This window comes from Prunus avium, chromosome 8, assembly GCF_965620075.1.
Source record: "Prunus avium chromosome 8, drPruAviu1.hap1.1, whole genome shotgun sequence".
NCBI lineage: Eukaryota > Viridiplantae > Streptophyta > Magnoliopsida > Rosales > Rosaceae > Prunus > Prunus avium.
In genome coordinates, this window is record NC_142291.1 from 26,725,231 (window position 1) to 26,738,989 (window position 13,759).

Genomic DNA, 13,759 nt, shown 5'->3' on the forward strand with positions numbered 1-13,759 from the left:
GGCCTTTTCAAACAATAATAATAATTATGAGGACAGGATATATAATTTAATGACTTTAACTTGGCCGTCTTCTTGTTGATCACATGGTGCTTTGCGTAGCCAAAATCTCCCATTCCTCATAATCCATTGGTCTGTGTAATAGGGAACAAATTAATAGCTTACATCTGTCGCATGTTTATTCACAATAGCTTATATATGTGTGTTATTATTATTTTTTTCTTTCTTAAAAGTCGAAAGATTGTGTTCATAATTTAGGCCTAAAGGTCGCCAACATCAATACAATTACAATAGCCTGAAGTGCCAATACAAATACACTAACCACGAAGCATACAAATATGGAGGGGTCTAACGACAACATCAAGCTCATACACTAGTATACCTCCGTTTATAGCCACACAAGGCTAAATAAATTTTGACATAAACACCAAAAGTCTGGAAAAGCCAACATCAACCTGAATGCACAAACCTACAATTGTAACCTTTAAACTCTCACAAGGAGATACTACAAGTAGAAATTACAAACATACACCAAACTCAAAAAAAGTTGATGCACTTATTACAACACAAAAACTATGTAATAATCCGGTCCTAAATTCATAGTTAAATATTAAATTATTCAAGAAAAGACAATTTTACCCTGGGAATATTTAAATGATTTAAGAGTTGACTTTTTATTCGGGGAAGATTAAATAATTAAAATAAGAGGAAATAAATTTAAATGAGAAAATAAATTGAAATAAATAATAATAGGAATATGTTTTGAATTAATTAAGGTTTTTGAAAATTAAAATATTAATTAATATTAAAGGGACAAAAAGGTCATTTTAAGTTCAGGAAGGAATTTGGGATTTCCGATTGTACCAATGCATAGAGCACGTCGAAACGAGTCCGTGGACACGTAGTGGGCTCAAGTCCGAGTTGTATTGAAGAAAATACAATCAAAATACGTTGAGGGGAAAAATCATAATTTTTCTCTCTCTCTCTCTCTCTCTCTCTCTCTACGACAAAGCCCCACCCTTCGATTTTTCTCACCGCCGCACCCTCCCTCCACCAGAACTGCCACCACTGACCTCCACTCTAGCCGGGACTAGACCCAAAGTGACCGGCTAGGTCCCACCGTCGCAACCCAGGCCACCCCCGCCGCCAACGGCAGCTCCAGCCGCCGGAAAATCGAGAGGAAAGGCCAGTTTTCGTTCGAAATTTCGCCGCCGTCATTCTCCCTCCTCCGGCCACCAATCCAGTCGAGTGAGGTATGGTTTCTCACCTATTTTTCGTGTTCTAGCTGATGGTTGTGTAGGATTTGATGAATTCCTAGCGTAGGTAACTCGATTTGTAACCCAAAGTTTGGCCCCTTTTTGGATTGAAATTCCGGCCACTTCCGGCCATTTTTCGGGGTAGGTCCAAGAACAAAAGTGGCTCCAATTGATGTCATAAACCTAGGGTAGGAATCTTAGCCCTTAATTTTGAGATTTTCCGGCGAGTGGTATTGCTTTGACCCCCCACACGCTGCTAGCGCGTGTGGCGGCGCATGGGTACTGTAGCATAGGGGCATTGTGTCCCGATGCGATCCCCTGGTTGTCACGAGCACGTAGGTGTGCTCGGATTTCAATTTGGATATCGTTTGACTATTGAACAGATTTCACCTATTGTGTGTTATCCGGGTTCGATATGTTTGAACCGTTGGATCGTTTCCAATTTGATATATTTTGATCCAGGCACTCCTAGGATTGTATAAGATTTCGCGGATCGTGAATCGGAGTCCCGGATATTCCAATTCAATATTTCAAAGTTTAATTAAATGAGAACTGTCCGATTAAGCAATCGTGATTAATCCGACCGTTCGATTTGGACTAAACTTATAGGTTATGGTTATTAAAATGTGCAGAACCTATAAGAACTCTCAAATAGATAATTTGAGGTCATGGGCCCCGCGGGCCCGGTTGACCAAGATTGGGTAGTTTGACCCCTCAGTTGACCGTGGGTCTTCCGTGGCAGTTTCACCCTTCAAGAAGAATTAGAATGATCTTGTAAACGAGCCTTGACCGTTATTTGAATTATTTTAGAGTCTTTAGGGAATTTATGCTTTTGTGAGTGAACTTTGTGTTGATAATGCTTGGTTGCTACCGATTGAATTAGTATGCATTGAATATGAAATGTTTGATGATGGATGGATGTTGTTTCTAATATTCGAAGATCGTGCATTATTAGAGGCGACGTGATCTCTAGAAGTGATCGACTTATTTAGTTATTTAATTACCTATTATTAGTAATAGTATGATTATTATAAAAGTACTTGATTGAGTGTTATGTGATGACTGAATGTTTATGAGTTATTATATAATTGGATTTCGATGTGAATAATAATTTAATTAAATATATGAGTACATGTGTGTATTTAATATTTAATATGTGTATATAAATCTATATGCTTAGTGGTTTAAAGAAGATGAATCATGGACCTTGGTTATTATCAGAATATGGTATATATATTTTAAGTGCAGTTGAGAATCAATTTATTGGAAAGTTGATATAAAGGTCGGAAAATAGATTTGTGGAATAAAGGGAAAGTCTGTGATAAGTTTCGGATATGATTTTGTTTTCAAACCCACCACAGGAGTACCCAGTTGCCTTGAAACAGTTGTCATTCATAAATAATGCCCCACGAGTTCGGGAATGCCTGAACCGTGTGGTGTGAGGAACGCGGCTTAGGCTAACTAATGGTCTCCTGAGACCTGTGAGGAATGCGGCTCAAGCGGACTAATGGTCTCCTGAGATCTACGACGAACGCGGCTCGGTTAACTTTGTGTTTCTGAGGCCTGCGAAGATGGAATTGACGGATATATGGAATTGACGGGATATTTGGAATTGACATAATAATAATGGAATTGACGGTAATAACGGAATTGACGGATCAAGAATGGGGGTACGCCTAGGTGGAGAGAATTTAAGTTTTGAGATGCTTTTAAATTAAAATGGAGGATTTTATACAGTTACCATTATTTTCTTAAGCGACAAAGTTGTTTTACAAGTGAAAGAGGAATATATATATATATATATATATATATATATATATATATATATATGAATTCATATCCAAAACTGATGGTGGCTACCCAAAGTCTTGGATTTTCATAGCTGGTTATCTATCCCAAACCAAGACTATTTATTCTTTCTTTATTTGGCTAGACCTTCTAGAGTTGAGACACTTGACTTGGTTGGAATGTGGTGACACTTGACTTGGCTGGAATGTGGTGACACTTTAACTTGGCTTGAATTTGGTGACCACATCCAAACATTGCCCCCTTGATTCCTTGGCCTTTGATTGGTGGAAGGGTAAGTGAATCAAAATCCTCACGTCTTTTTAGTTTTCTCCAGATGTTCCAACTTCCTGCTTTACTGTGGCAATTTATGGTATCTGAATTAAATTGATGTTTAGGGAGATACCCTAATCAATTTTTTTAGAGACCTTTGAACTTCCTAACCGTTAGAAAACCTAGGTATTATAAATACCAATTTGGCTCCAAACATTTCTCCATACTCAAAACTCCATTGCCATTGCTCTTAGAAAACTCTCTCCCATCAAACCTAAACTTTGCTCCCTAGATTCACCATTTGATAGGCCAAAAACCATTCAAATCATCATCAAACCCGTTATTTTGCGAGTTTTCAAGTATGTTGAACTCTTTTCCGGTTGATATTGTTGTGATTTTGATGAATGGTGGCCATTGGAAGCTCATTTTTTAAACTTTTGAATGTTTGAATGTTCTTCGTGTTCTTGGCAAATTTTTGCTTTTTTGCCACTATATTTTTCTTGATTCAAATAATATTTGTGTTTGTAGGATGGATCCAGAGTTGAAGTCCATCATCTCTCACTTGGCCAAGTTGAAGAAGGCCATGGCTGAAAGTGATCAACAACCTGAGGAAGCTTACGCCATCAAATTACAAGGTGATGTCCCAAGATATGTTCTTGGCCCTTTGTACCCACTTCAACCTCCAGATGAAGTGGTGAGGATTTGGGCCGAACAAAGTGATGATCCTCCGCCTTTCACCATGGAGTTCGATTGGAAATCAACTTGGGAAGCTATTCGACCTTTCAAGGGTTGGCCATGCAAAAATTTCTGAGGTTGACTGTGTGGCTAAGAAAAAGTCCAAAGCCAAGAAACCCAATCCAGTGGCCGACGGTGATCCTAAGAAAAGTTAGTACGATTGGTACAAAGCTTTGGAGCCAAAACTGAAGACTTCTTGGCAAAAAAGTGGGATCTATGATGTCTTGGCTCTTTGCACCTCTGAGGACTTTCCTTGTGATCGTTCGTTTACCATCGCAGGCCTATGTTTTTGGTCATCCTCTGTTAACTACATGAGGTTACGGTTTGGGATGATGACCCCCACTCTACTTGATCTGGCCGCTATCGCCGGCCTTCGTCCACATGGTGTTGTTTATTCAGCGGCCGACCTTCCGGAACCCCTTTTGAAGTCGGACTATGACAAGCCCAACAAGAATTTCACTAACTAGATCAAGATCCACTTTGGCTATACCAGCTCATCCTCTGAAGCTCCGATAGGTTCAACAAACGGTGTATCTTACACAGAACATGTAGCCTTTCTTCAGATGTGGCTATGCAAATTCTTGACTTGCTCAAAATCTAGTCAAGTCACCAAAGAAGTCCAACCTTTGGCTGAAGCTCTTGTAGATGGCCAAGCAGTGGCCTTGGGTCCCATATTTTTTGCCTACCTTTACAGATGCCTTCGTGATACTATTTTGCCCAAACCCGATTTGGCTTTTTCAGCTGTGGCTCCAAGTTTACTTCTCGGAGTTGGGCCCAGTCAACGTTACATTCCGGGGTGACTCGCTTCTAGGAAAATCGATTGCTAGCCTTCCCCTGCCTAAACATCATGCTGAGGATTGCTTTAAATTTTTCTACAGATGCTCACAGAGGTCACCCAGTGACTTATCCATGTGCTTAGATCATCGTTACCCGGGTTATTTGGCTTTGGACCTTGCCAGCATCCCCACACTGGAGACCAAGGAAGAACGACGGGAACTTTAGGCAAGCATCTTAATCAGTCGAGATCTTCCTTATGGCCTTGCATTGAACAAAGGGAACCATTACCCTTGCGGCTGTGAGGTTTACTATCCCGCTGCCGTTGGTCGTCAGATGGGTTTTATTCAGGGTGTACCGTCTCCCATGGTTGACTCCCACAACCATTTTTCCTCATGGAGAGTATCTTTTAAGGAAGTAGAAGAGGTGAATTCCGTGGTAAACTTTAATCGTGAGCTGGTCAAAGTTTTCAACTCCCAGACCTGTGACCCCGAATTTGGCGTTACCGAATCTTTCAAGGCTTGGTGGGGGAAATATCAGCCACTTGGTTTTCCCAACCTTCTGAGGTCCATATGGAGAGGATCTTCTGGGGTTGCGCTTGCTCTTTGACTTATTATAGTTTTAAGCAAGGTAAACTTTTAGTCTTCTCTTTTTATTTTATATGCTAGTCTTGACTATTAGTCCACTAACATCTTCACCTCTTGCAACCACAAAAGAGGCAAGTGCCGACTCCAATCCTAGTCAGGGTGAGAAGAGGCCACTTCCCTCCACCCAAGGTAAGCCAACTTTTGTTGGACTTCTGGCCATTTCCCATTTAATCTTGGATGTTTTTAGAAGCCAACATTTCCGATGTTTTCTTCAAATGTTGGAGAGGATCGGAACTCCTCCGGCTATGATGTTGAGATTCCACCAGCTGATGACACCATCCTTGCTCGACCGAGAAAGATCCGAGGAACCCATTACCCCCAGGTACAGTTTTTTTTTTAAATTTTTTAAATTTTTAAATTTTTTATTTATTTATAAATAACTTTGATTGGACTTTGGCCTTATAGGCTTGAGTAGGATAGTAGAGCAACCCAACCCCACTCACTCGACCATGGCCACTCACTCAGCCGTTTCTTCTTCGGCCATTTCGGAAAGTTTCATTCTCACTACATTTTCCACTTTAATCTTGGTATTTTCTCAACTTGCGGTTTAAATGTTGGAATCTTGAATTCCCATATTTGGGGCTGAAGCTGGTGGACAGACTGCTACTTCTGAGGCTGAGATTATCGATGCCAACCTTTCCACCAACCCAAATGTTATCATGGCCGAGACTCAACAAGTCAACCAGCCATCAGGAAGTCATGAGGTTGCGGAGTCATTGATGATTCATCCCACATTCCCGATCATCAGGTAATCTAGGAGTCTCAACTTCATTGAATTTTTTTTTTATACAACAAACTTGCCCTCGGTCCCTTTATTAAAACTTTGAACTGTTTTAGGTAATTTCTCTTAGTCTTGAGACCACCTTGGTTGACCCAACGACAATTAGAGGGGAGGTTCAAATTTTACCGGATCACACCTTAGATCCCTTCGACCCAGTCGACCATTCCACAGATGGTCAGACTCTTCAGGTAATCCCACATACTTCATTATTTTTTTTACATATTCCAAAGCCTTTCGAAAATTTATATTTTCTCACTTTGGTGGATGTTGTGGATCATCAGACTACTTCGACCGATTAGACGGCCCTTGCCAGTGGTGTACTTCTGGCCATCCCAGTCATATTGAGCGACGAGCTTGCATCACGGATCCCTCAGCCATCATCAGATGTGTCCACACCTATTCTGACACATCAGTGTCATGAGGTATTTCTTGACATCTTGCTTTTCAATGCTTAAATATTCTCTCAACTCATTCGATCTCATGCTAGGTTGGAGAACTTACTATGCCCGATCCCCCTTCCATTCGGGGATGTACGGCTGGAGCTTTGGTTGAGGGTGGCTGTGATCAACCACCATCGACAGACCAAGATGACCTTATAAAGTCGCTTTTGGACCATGTAAGCATCGTTTGCCAATCCCTTCAATTCTTTTTCCATAATTTGGAACTTCTGATATTCATATAATCTAATTGGCAGGCCCCTGGCGACATCTTTGCTTATCTCGATCAGTGGGATGCTTTTGCCACTACTGCGGAGGCTTCCACTCGTCATGCCACTTCTTTGACTGTGGCTGGGGTGCTTCCAGATCCTGCAGCTGAGGCCCTACTTCGATCTTACAGAGATCGAGATTGCATATCCTTGGCCGACCAGGATGAGAGAGACAAGGTCAAAGCCGCTATTGAGGCATTGGTAAACTCCGGCTTTTTTCCTGACCAGACTACGATACGTACGATCATACATCTCTTTGGGGAGGTGGCCAGACTGATTCCCTGCCATCCTTCCCTTCGAGAGGAACTAAGGGTAGGTGAGGCCTTAGAGCGGCAGATTGCTTCGACGAGTGCCATTATTAGGCAGAAGGTCGAGCTTGGCTGTAAGAAGAGGCATGAGGTTGGGAGTATTGATGAGCAAATCAGACAGCTTCAGGACAGGAGGGTTGCCATTCTCGCTGAGGTCTCCGAGGATATACGGAACTATGGGCCTCTTGAGGCTCAGCTTCGCCAAGACTCAATTGCGGTGAAGTCATTTGAGGCGAGGAAGCTACCCATCATATTGCCTCGTCCGCTGGAGAGAGCGCATGTGAGAGCTTTAGGACTGCTCTTCGTAGCCTGTTTCACGATGTTTAGACCTATATTAGGCCATTAGTTGGCCCCCTTTTGTATTTAGCTAGACTTACATTTTGTTGTTGTCAGATATGATAGAGCTAGCTTTTGTTCAGTTCGATGGATGCTTTGGCCATTGCTTGGCCTATTTTGTACAGAGCTTAACTAACATATCTATATATACGATGTTGCTTGGGTTATTCATTTTACTTTGCTTCAAAAGTCTTACCTGTATAACAAACTAACTTTACCAAACCCAAATGTTCTGGTAGACTATTTCTTCATCATCTCCCAAGCCGTAGGATAATATTTCTTCAGAAATCGGCCATTAATTGGTGCATCATGGACTCGTCCATTTCGGTCACTTAGCTTATAGGCTCCTTTCCCTAAAACTTGGTGGATGAGGAATGGGCCTTCCCAAGCCGGAGACCACTTACCAAACCTAGGATCCTTAGATCCAATCGGGAGGATGGTCTTCCACACCAAATCTCCAACTCCGAAACTTTTGGCCTTAGTTCTCTTGTCATATGCTCGGGCCACCGTTTCCTTTTGTGTCTTGAGCTTGTCCAAGGCATCCAACCTTAGTTCGTCAAGATCATCCAACTTTTGCACCATGGCTTGGTTGTACTTATCCTTACTCCACTCGCCATGCCGAGCCACCCTCAATGATCTCATAGATATCTCGAGGGGGAGAACGGCATCATGGTCATATGTGAGTGCGAATGGTGTCGTTCTGATACCAGACCTTCTTGAGGTCCTATATGCCCATAGAGTATTAGAAAGTAGGGAATGCCATTCTTTGAGATTATTCTCGATCATTTTTTTCCCAAGACCCCTTTTATAACTTTATTGATGGCCTCAGCTTGGCCATTCTATTGAGGATTGTACGGAGTGGATTGAACCATTCGAACTCCCCAATTTCTTACGGCTACTTGGACAGCATTCCCCATAAAAGCCGTTCCTCGATCAGTCATGATGGATTTAGGTAAGCCGAATCGGTGGATGATGGTCTTCTCGATGAATTCTAACACCTCGGCTTGGGTTACTTTCTTTAGCGGGACGGCCTCCACCTACTTTGTGAAGAAGTCGGTGGCCACCAAGATGTACTTGTGGCCTTTGGACGACTCTAGGTAAATTTGACCAATCACATCCATCGCCCAACCTTTGAAGGGCCAAGCCTTCACAATGGGATTCATAGGTCCAGCCGGAACATGTTGAACTGGACCATGCCTTTGATAATCTTGGCACCCCTTGGCATACTAGATGCAGTCTTTGAGGATAGTTGGCCAATAATAGCCATGTCTCCTCAAGAGCCATCTCATCTTGATGCCGGCTTGATGAGCTCCACATATGCCTTCATGGACTTCAGTCATGGCTATAAGTTGTTCTTTCTTGCCCAAACACTTCATGAGCAAGTCGTCAGAGCCTATGCGGAAGAGTATCTCATCCCTTATCACGTAATATCAGGCCCTTCGCCGAACTTGTTGGCTATGTGGCCTGTTACGGTTAGCACCATGACTTCCGGAGAAATCCCTCTTTCAAAAACAGAAGAAAGAGATCGTTTCTCTACCTTGAAAAGTTCTTCAGATAGTCCTTCGGAGATTTGAACTCCTGATGCTAATTGGGCCATGGCGTTGGCCTGAGAATTGTGTTCCCTCAGTAGGTGAGTAAGAGTCACTTCATCAAGATCCTCGATCATTTGGCTGGCCAAAGCATGATAGCCGAGCAAGGCTTGGCTGGTCACCTTGTAGTCCCCAGATAGTTGTTTCAAAACCAACATCGAATCCCCAAGAATTACGACATTGTTTATTCCGAGTTCTCTCTCGATTTCTAACCCGATGATCAGAGCCTCATACTCGGCCTGATTGTTGGAACAATCAAAGTCCAACTGGAATGAATAGAGAGTTCGAAAACTTTGGGGTGATTCTATGATGATGCCTGCTCCACCCATGTTCGAAGTTCGAGATCCGTCGAAATAGAGATGCCATGGAAATAGACTCAATGTGTTGACCGAAAAATAGTCCATGTCTTCTATTTCGACACAAGGGTGAGCGGCCAGGAAATCAGCCAATGCTTGCCCCTTGACAGCCAATTGTGGCACGTAACGAAAAGTAAACTCAGCCAAGGCCATCGTCCATTTTCCTATCCGACCTCTAATAATTGGCTGAGTAAACATGTATTTTATCATATCAGTCTTGACAATTATATGAACCGTGGAAGGCAACATGTAGTGCCTCAATTTGGTCGCTGTGAAATATAAAGCCAAGCAAAGTTTTTCAATCGGTGAATACTTCCTTTCAGTGGCTGTTAGAATCCGACTAAGGTAATACACTGCTTGCTCCTTTTTATCATCGTTGTCTTGGGCCAAAAGGCTTCCAATGGAATTTTCTGAGGCCGATATATAAAGCTTCATGGGTCGGCCTCGTTTTGGTGGGATGAGCACCGGTGGTTTGGTCAAATATTCCTTGATAGAATCGAAAGCCTTTAGGTGGACTTCACCCCACCTAAATTTCTCTTCATCCTTCAGTTTTAGCAAAGATGAGAAAGGTTCGACGTTCTTGACTGAATTAGCTATAAACCTCCGAAGGAAATTTATTTGGCCTAGCAAGCTTTGCAGCTCTTTCTTATTTTTCGGGGGTGGCGCATGATCGGTTCATAATTGTATATCATTTTGTACCCTTCTAGCTTATGATTTGGTTATGTTTTTGAGTTAAACTTGTGCTTTTAATCCTTTTTGTGTTTATCTTTCAGCTTTAGGTAACAATGATGGCTTTGGATAGGAAATGATGCAATCCATGCATGTTAAAGCCTGATTTGGATAAAGGGAAGAAGTGCTTAAAGACAAACTCATTTTGGCTACAGCCCCCTGCCAGTCCAGTTCCGTAGGTAATATTGCAAGCTTTGTTTCAGCAACCTACACAACTCGGATGAGGCCGCTTTCTTCATGAAAGTTGTTCCAATTGGTGTGTACTATAACATATCCAAAATTCGGCCCCATTGGATAAATCTGGAGTCCGTAACCTAGAAAACACTGAACCATGCTCAGGATGGATTTTTGTCAGCGAGCAAAACGAGTTAGCAATTTGTTTCGGCCTTAACTTCCTCCTCCGAGCTTGGATTGGGCCAATACTTGTGTGGTTGGATCATACACATTCTGAACTTCACAATGGACATCTTAAAGTCTTCATTTGATTCAGCCTAGCCCAATTTGTAAGCCCTTGAAGTTGCTGGTCATGCTGACCTCAGGATGAGCTATTGTTTCTGGTTGGAAGCTTGGTCATGGTGACATGAAGATGAGCTAGGGCTGCTGGTGGGATTTTTTGGTGAAGTGCATCAACCAATTCAGATTTTATAATACAAGTGTTGTATGCATTAGTCATATTGAATTCAGATTTTCACTTCCCCTAGGCCTATAAATAGAGAAGTTCTCTAAGCTTGTAAACACACCCCAAGGGGGGGAGCTCTCAAACACTTCTCTAGAGCTCCCTTCCCTTCTCTCCCTCAAATTCTCTTAGTTTTGCTTTCTAGTTCTCAATTCTAGCTTTCTTTAATGTTTTCTTAGTTGTAATTTATTTTTCTTGTTATGTAAATTCTTTTCTTTAGTTTCAAGTTTGATTAGTTTCCAAGTTTCAATTATGGTTCATGTTCTTATTCATTATGCTTATAAGTTAATATGCTAGTTTGAATGATTGATCACCATTTAGGCTTGCATGTTAGCTATCTTGGTTTGAATTAAGAGTATACACCATGCTTTAATTCGAATTGAACTATGAATAGGAAGAGTATGTATGGACATTCGACAACAGGGATTAGATACATACTTGGTTGTTTAAAATGTTCTTTTATGCTTAATGGGTTCCTAATGCTTAATTTTAGGTTAGACAACAAATGATCAAATTAGGGAATTAGGAACACAAGGTTATGACCACACACCATGGCTTAATCATACTTTAGCTAGAATCAATCCATTAATCTAAATTGAACTTAGGAACTTATTTGCTGAGTTATTTCCTTTTTTTTCTTGTTATATTTATTTCCTTTCTTTTTCATTTCTGTTTTGTGTAGGGAAAATGAATTGAATCATTCAATCACCAATCCTCGTGGGATCGACCTCGCACTTACATACGCTATACTACCGAACGGCTCGTGCACTTGCGAGTATCACAAGTTGAGGATGCAACTGAATCCATTTTGGTGCAGCTGTATCTACACAACAGCGCATCAATGATGGCCTTAGCTTTGTTCTTGTCTATCTCGATCCCCCTTTGGTGCACCAAGAATCCTAGGAAGTTTTCAACTGAAACCCCAAAGGCACACTTCTTTGGATTCATCTTCAATTGATGTTTTCGCATTCTCTCGAAAGCTGACCGAAGATCAATCGAGTGACTTGGCCTTGACTCCAACTTCACAACTACATCGTCAATGTAAGCTTCTAAGTTTCGACCGATCATGTCGTGGAAGATGGCATTCATTGCCCGTTGATATGTGGCACCGGCATTTTTGAGGCCGAATGGCATCACCACATACTCAAAGGTTCCAATAGAACCGGGACATCTGAAGGCTATTTTGTGGACATCCTCCTCGGCTAAGAAAATTTGATTATAGCTGGAGTGTCCATCCATAAAGGATAAGATTTCATGCTTGGCTGCCCCATCAACTAGGAGGTCAGCCGTAGGCATGGGATATTCATCTTTAGGAGTTGCAAGGTTGAGATTACGAAAATCAACACAAATTCTTATTGCTCTAGTCTTTTTCTTTACAGGTACAATATTTGAAAGCCATTCTACATACCTAGCTGGCCTAATAAATTTGGCTTTAACAAGCCTTATAATTTCTTCCTTAACCTGTAATTCTACTTCCGTTGACATTCGGCTAGGTGGCTACTTGAAAGGCTTGAAATCCTCTGTTGTTGGTAAGCGATGCTCGACCAAGTCACGACTCAATCCAGGCATCTCGGTATAATCCCAAGCAAAGCAATGCTTGAATTCTCTCAAAAGCTCTTCCATCTTGGTCCGAAGCTCTAGCTCTATTAGGCCACTCACGTAGATTGGCCAATGGTTGTCTTCCGTTCCTAGGTTGATCTCAAATAGCGGATCTTGGACTTCCACCTTTGAATCATCCATCTCAATTGGCACCAACTCAACTTCCTCAAGTTCGAGTGCATCATCTTCCGGACCTTCGTGGAGGAATTCCACCAAATGAGCGGTTGACCCATGTTCGGCCGCTCTCTTGGCCCAAAAACCATATAGCCGTCTCAAAGTGTCTTCCACCGCAGCTCTTTTCTCTTCCTCGATGGTTGTATCACTCATTGAGAGAGAAGAAATCAGCCATCGTGGGGTGCTCCCCATCTGCTTGGGCATCATGTGCTCCCAAGTCTATCAATTTTTGGGCCGAGACTCCGTAGGTCGGCCGTTCTTATCTGACCCTATGAAATAAAAAGGACCAAGATCATCCTCATAAAATTTTGCCTCTACTACGTTGGCTGAAGCCATAAAGGGCCGTGAGTCGGCTTGAACTAGCTCCACACTCCCATCCTCGTGCCAAAATTGTAGAGTCTGATGAAGTGAGGAAGGGACACATATACTTCTGTGGATCCAATCTCGACCTAACAATGCACTAAAATCAGCCGTTGTTTCTACCACGAAGAAGGTTGTCATCCTGACCTTTCCTCCTACTCTGACTTAGAGTGGGATGATGATCGGTTCATAATTGTATATCATTTTGTACCCTTCTAGCTTTTGATTTGGTTATGTTATTGAGTTAAACTTGTGCTTTTAATCCATTTTCTGTTTTGATAAGTCCATAATTTCATACACTTGCTTGCCTTCTTTACTTAGTGATTTTGCTTAGTTTCTCTTTATTTTGAGTCACTTACCTCTATTTGTGTGTTTTGTAGGTTAAGATAGCAAGAGATCACATTTGATGCAATCCATGCATGTTAAGGGCTGATTGGCAAAGAGCAAGAGCTTAAAGACAAAACCAAAGTTGGGCCACACTTCTTGTCAGTCCAGTTTCGTAAGTCACCTTGCAGGTCTCATTTCGGCAATCTGCACAACTCGGATGAGGAGACATTCTTCATAGAAGTTGTTCCAATGGGTGTCTATGTATAACATATCCAAATTTGAGCACCATTGGATACGTTTTGAAACCTCTGGCCTTCCTACACCAAGACTGGTTCAGAAAACTCGTTTTTC

General features: G+C 41.9%; 1 protein-coding gene across 1 annotated transcript; it reads right to left on the bottom strand.

Annotated features, from left to right (window-relative positions):
• Positions 1-7,838: 7,838 nt before the first annotated feature.
• LOC148292425 (uncharacterized) lies at positions 7,839-8,719 on the bottom strand. The gene is made up of 2 exons (XM_088245814.1): positions 8,640-8,719; positions 7,839-8,322 (listed from the first exon to the last, which is right to left on the bottom strand). The coding sequence occupies exons 1-2, from the start codon at positions 8,717-8,719 to the stop codon at positions 7,839-7,841; spliced, it is 564 nt and encodes a 187-aa protein (XP_088101940.1).
• Positions 8,720-13,759: the final 5,040 nt, after the last annotated feature.

What these genes read in the sequence shown, in the direction of transcription:
- LOC148292425 (XM_088245814.1), bottom strand. Translation starts at nt 8,719, where the DNA reads ATGGATGTGATTGGTCAAATTTACCTAGAGTCGTCCAAAGGCCACAAG. An exon ending in GCCACCGACTTCTTCACAAA is followed by an intron (nt 8,323 to 8,639) that starts GTAGGTGGAGGC and finishes ATGGGCATATAG; the next exon opens with GACCTCAAGAAGGTCTGGTA.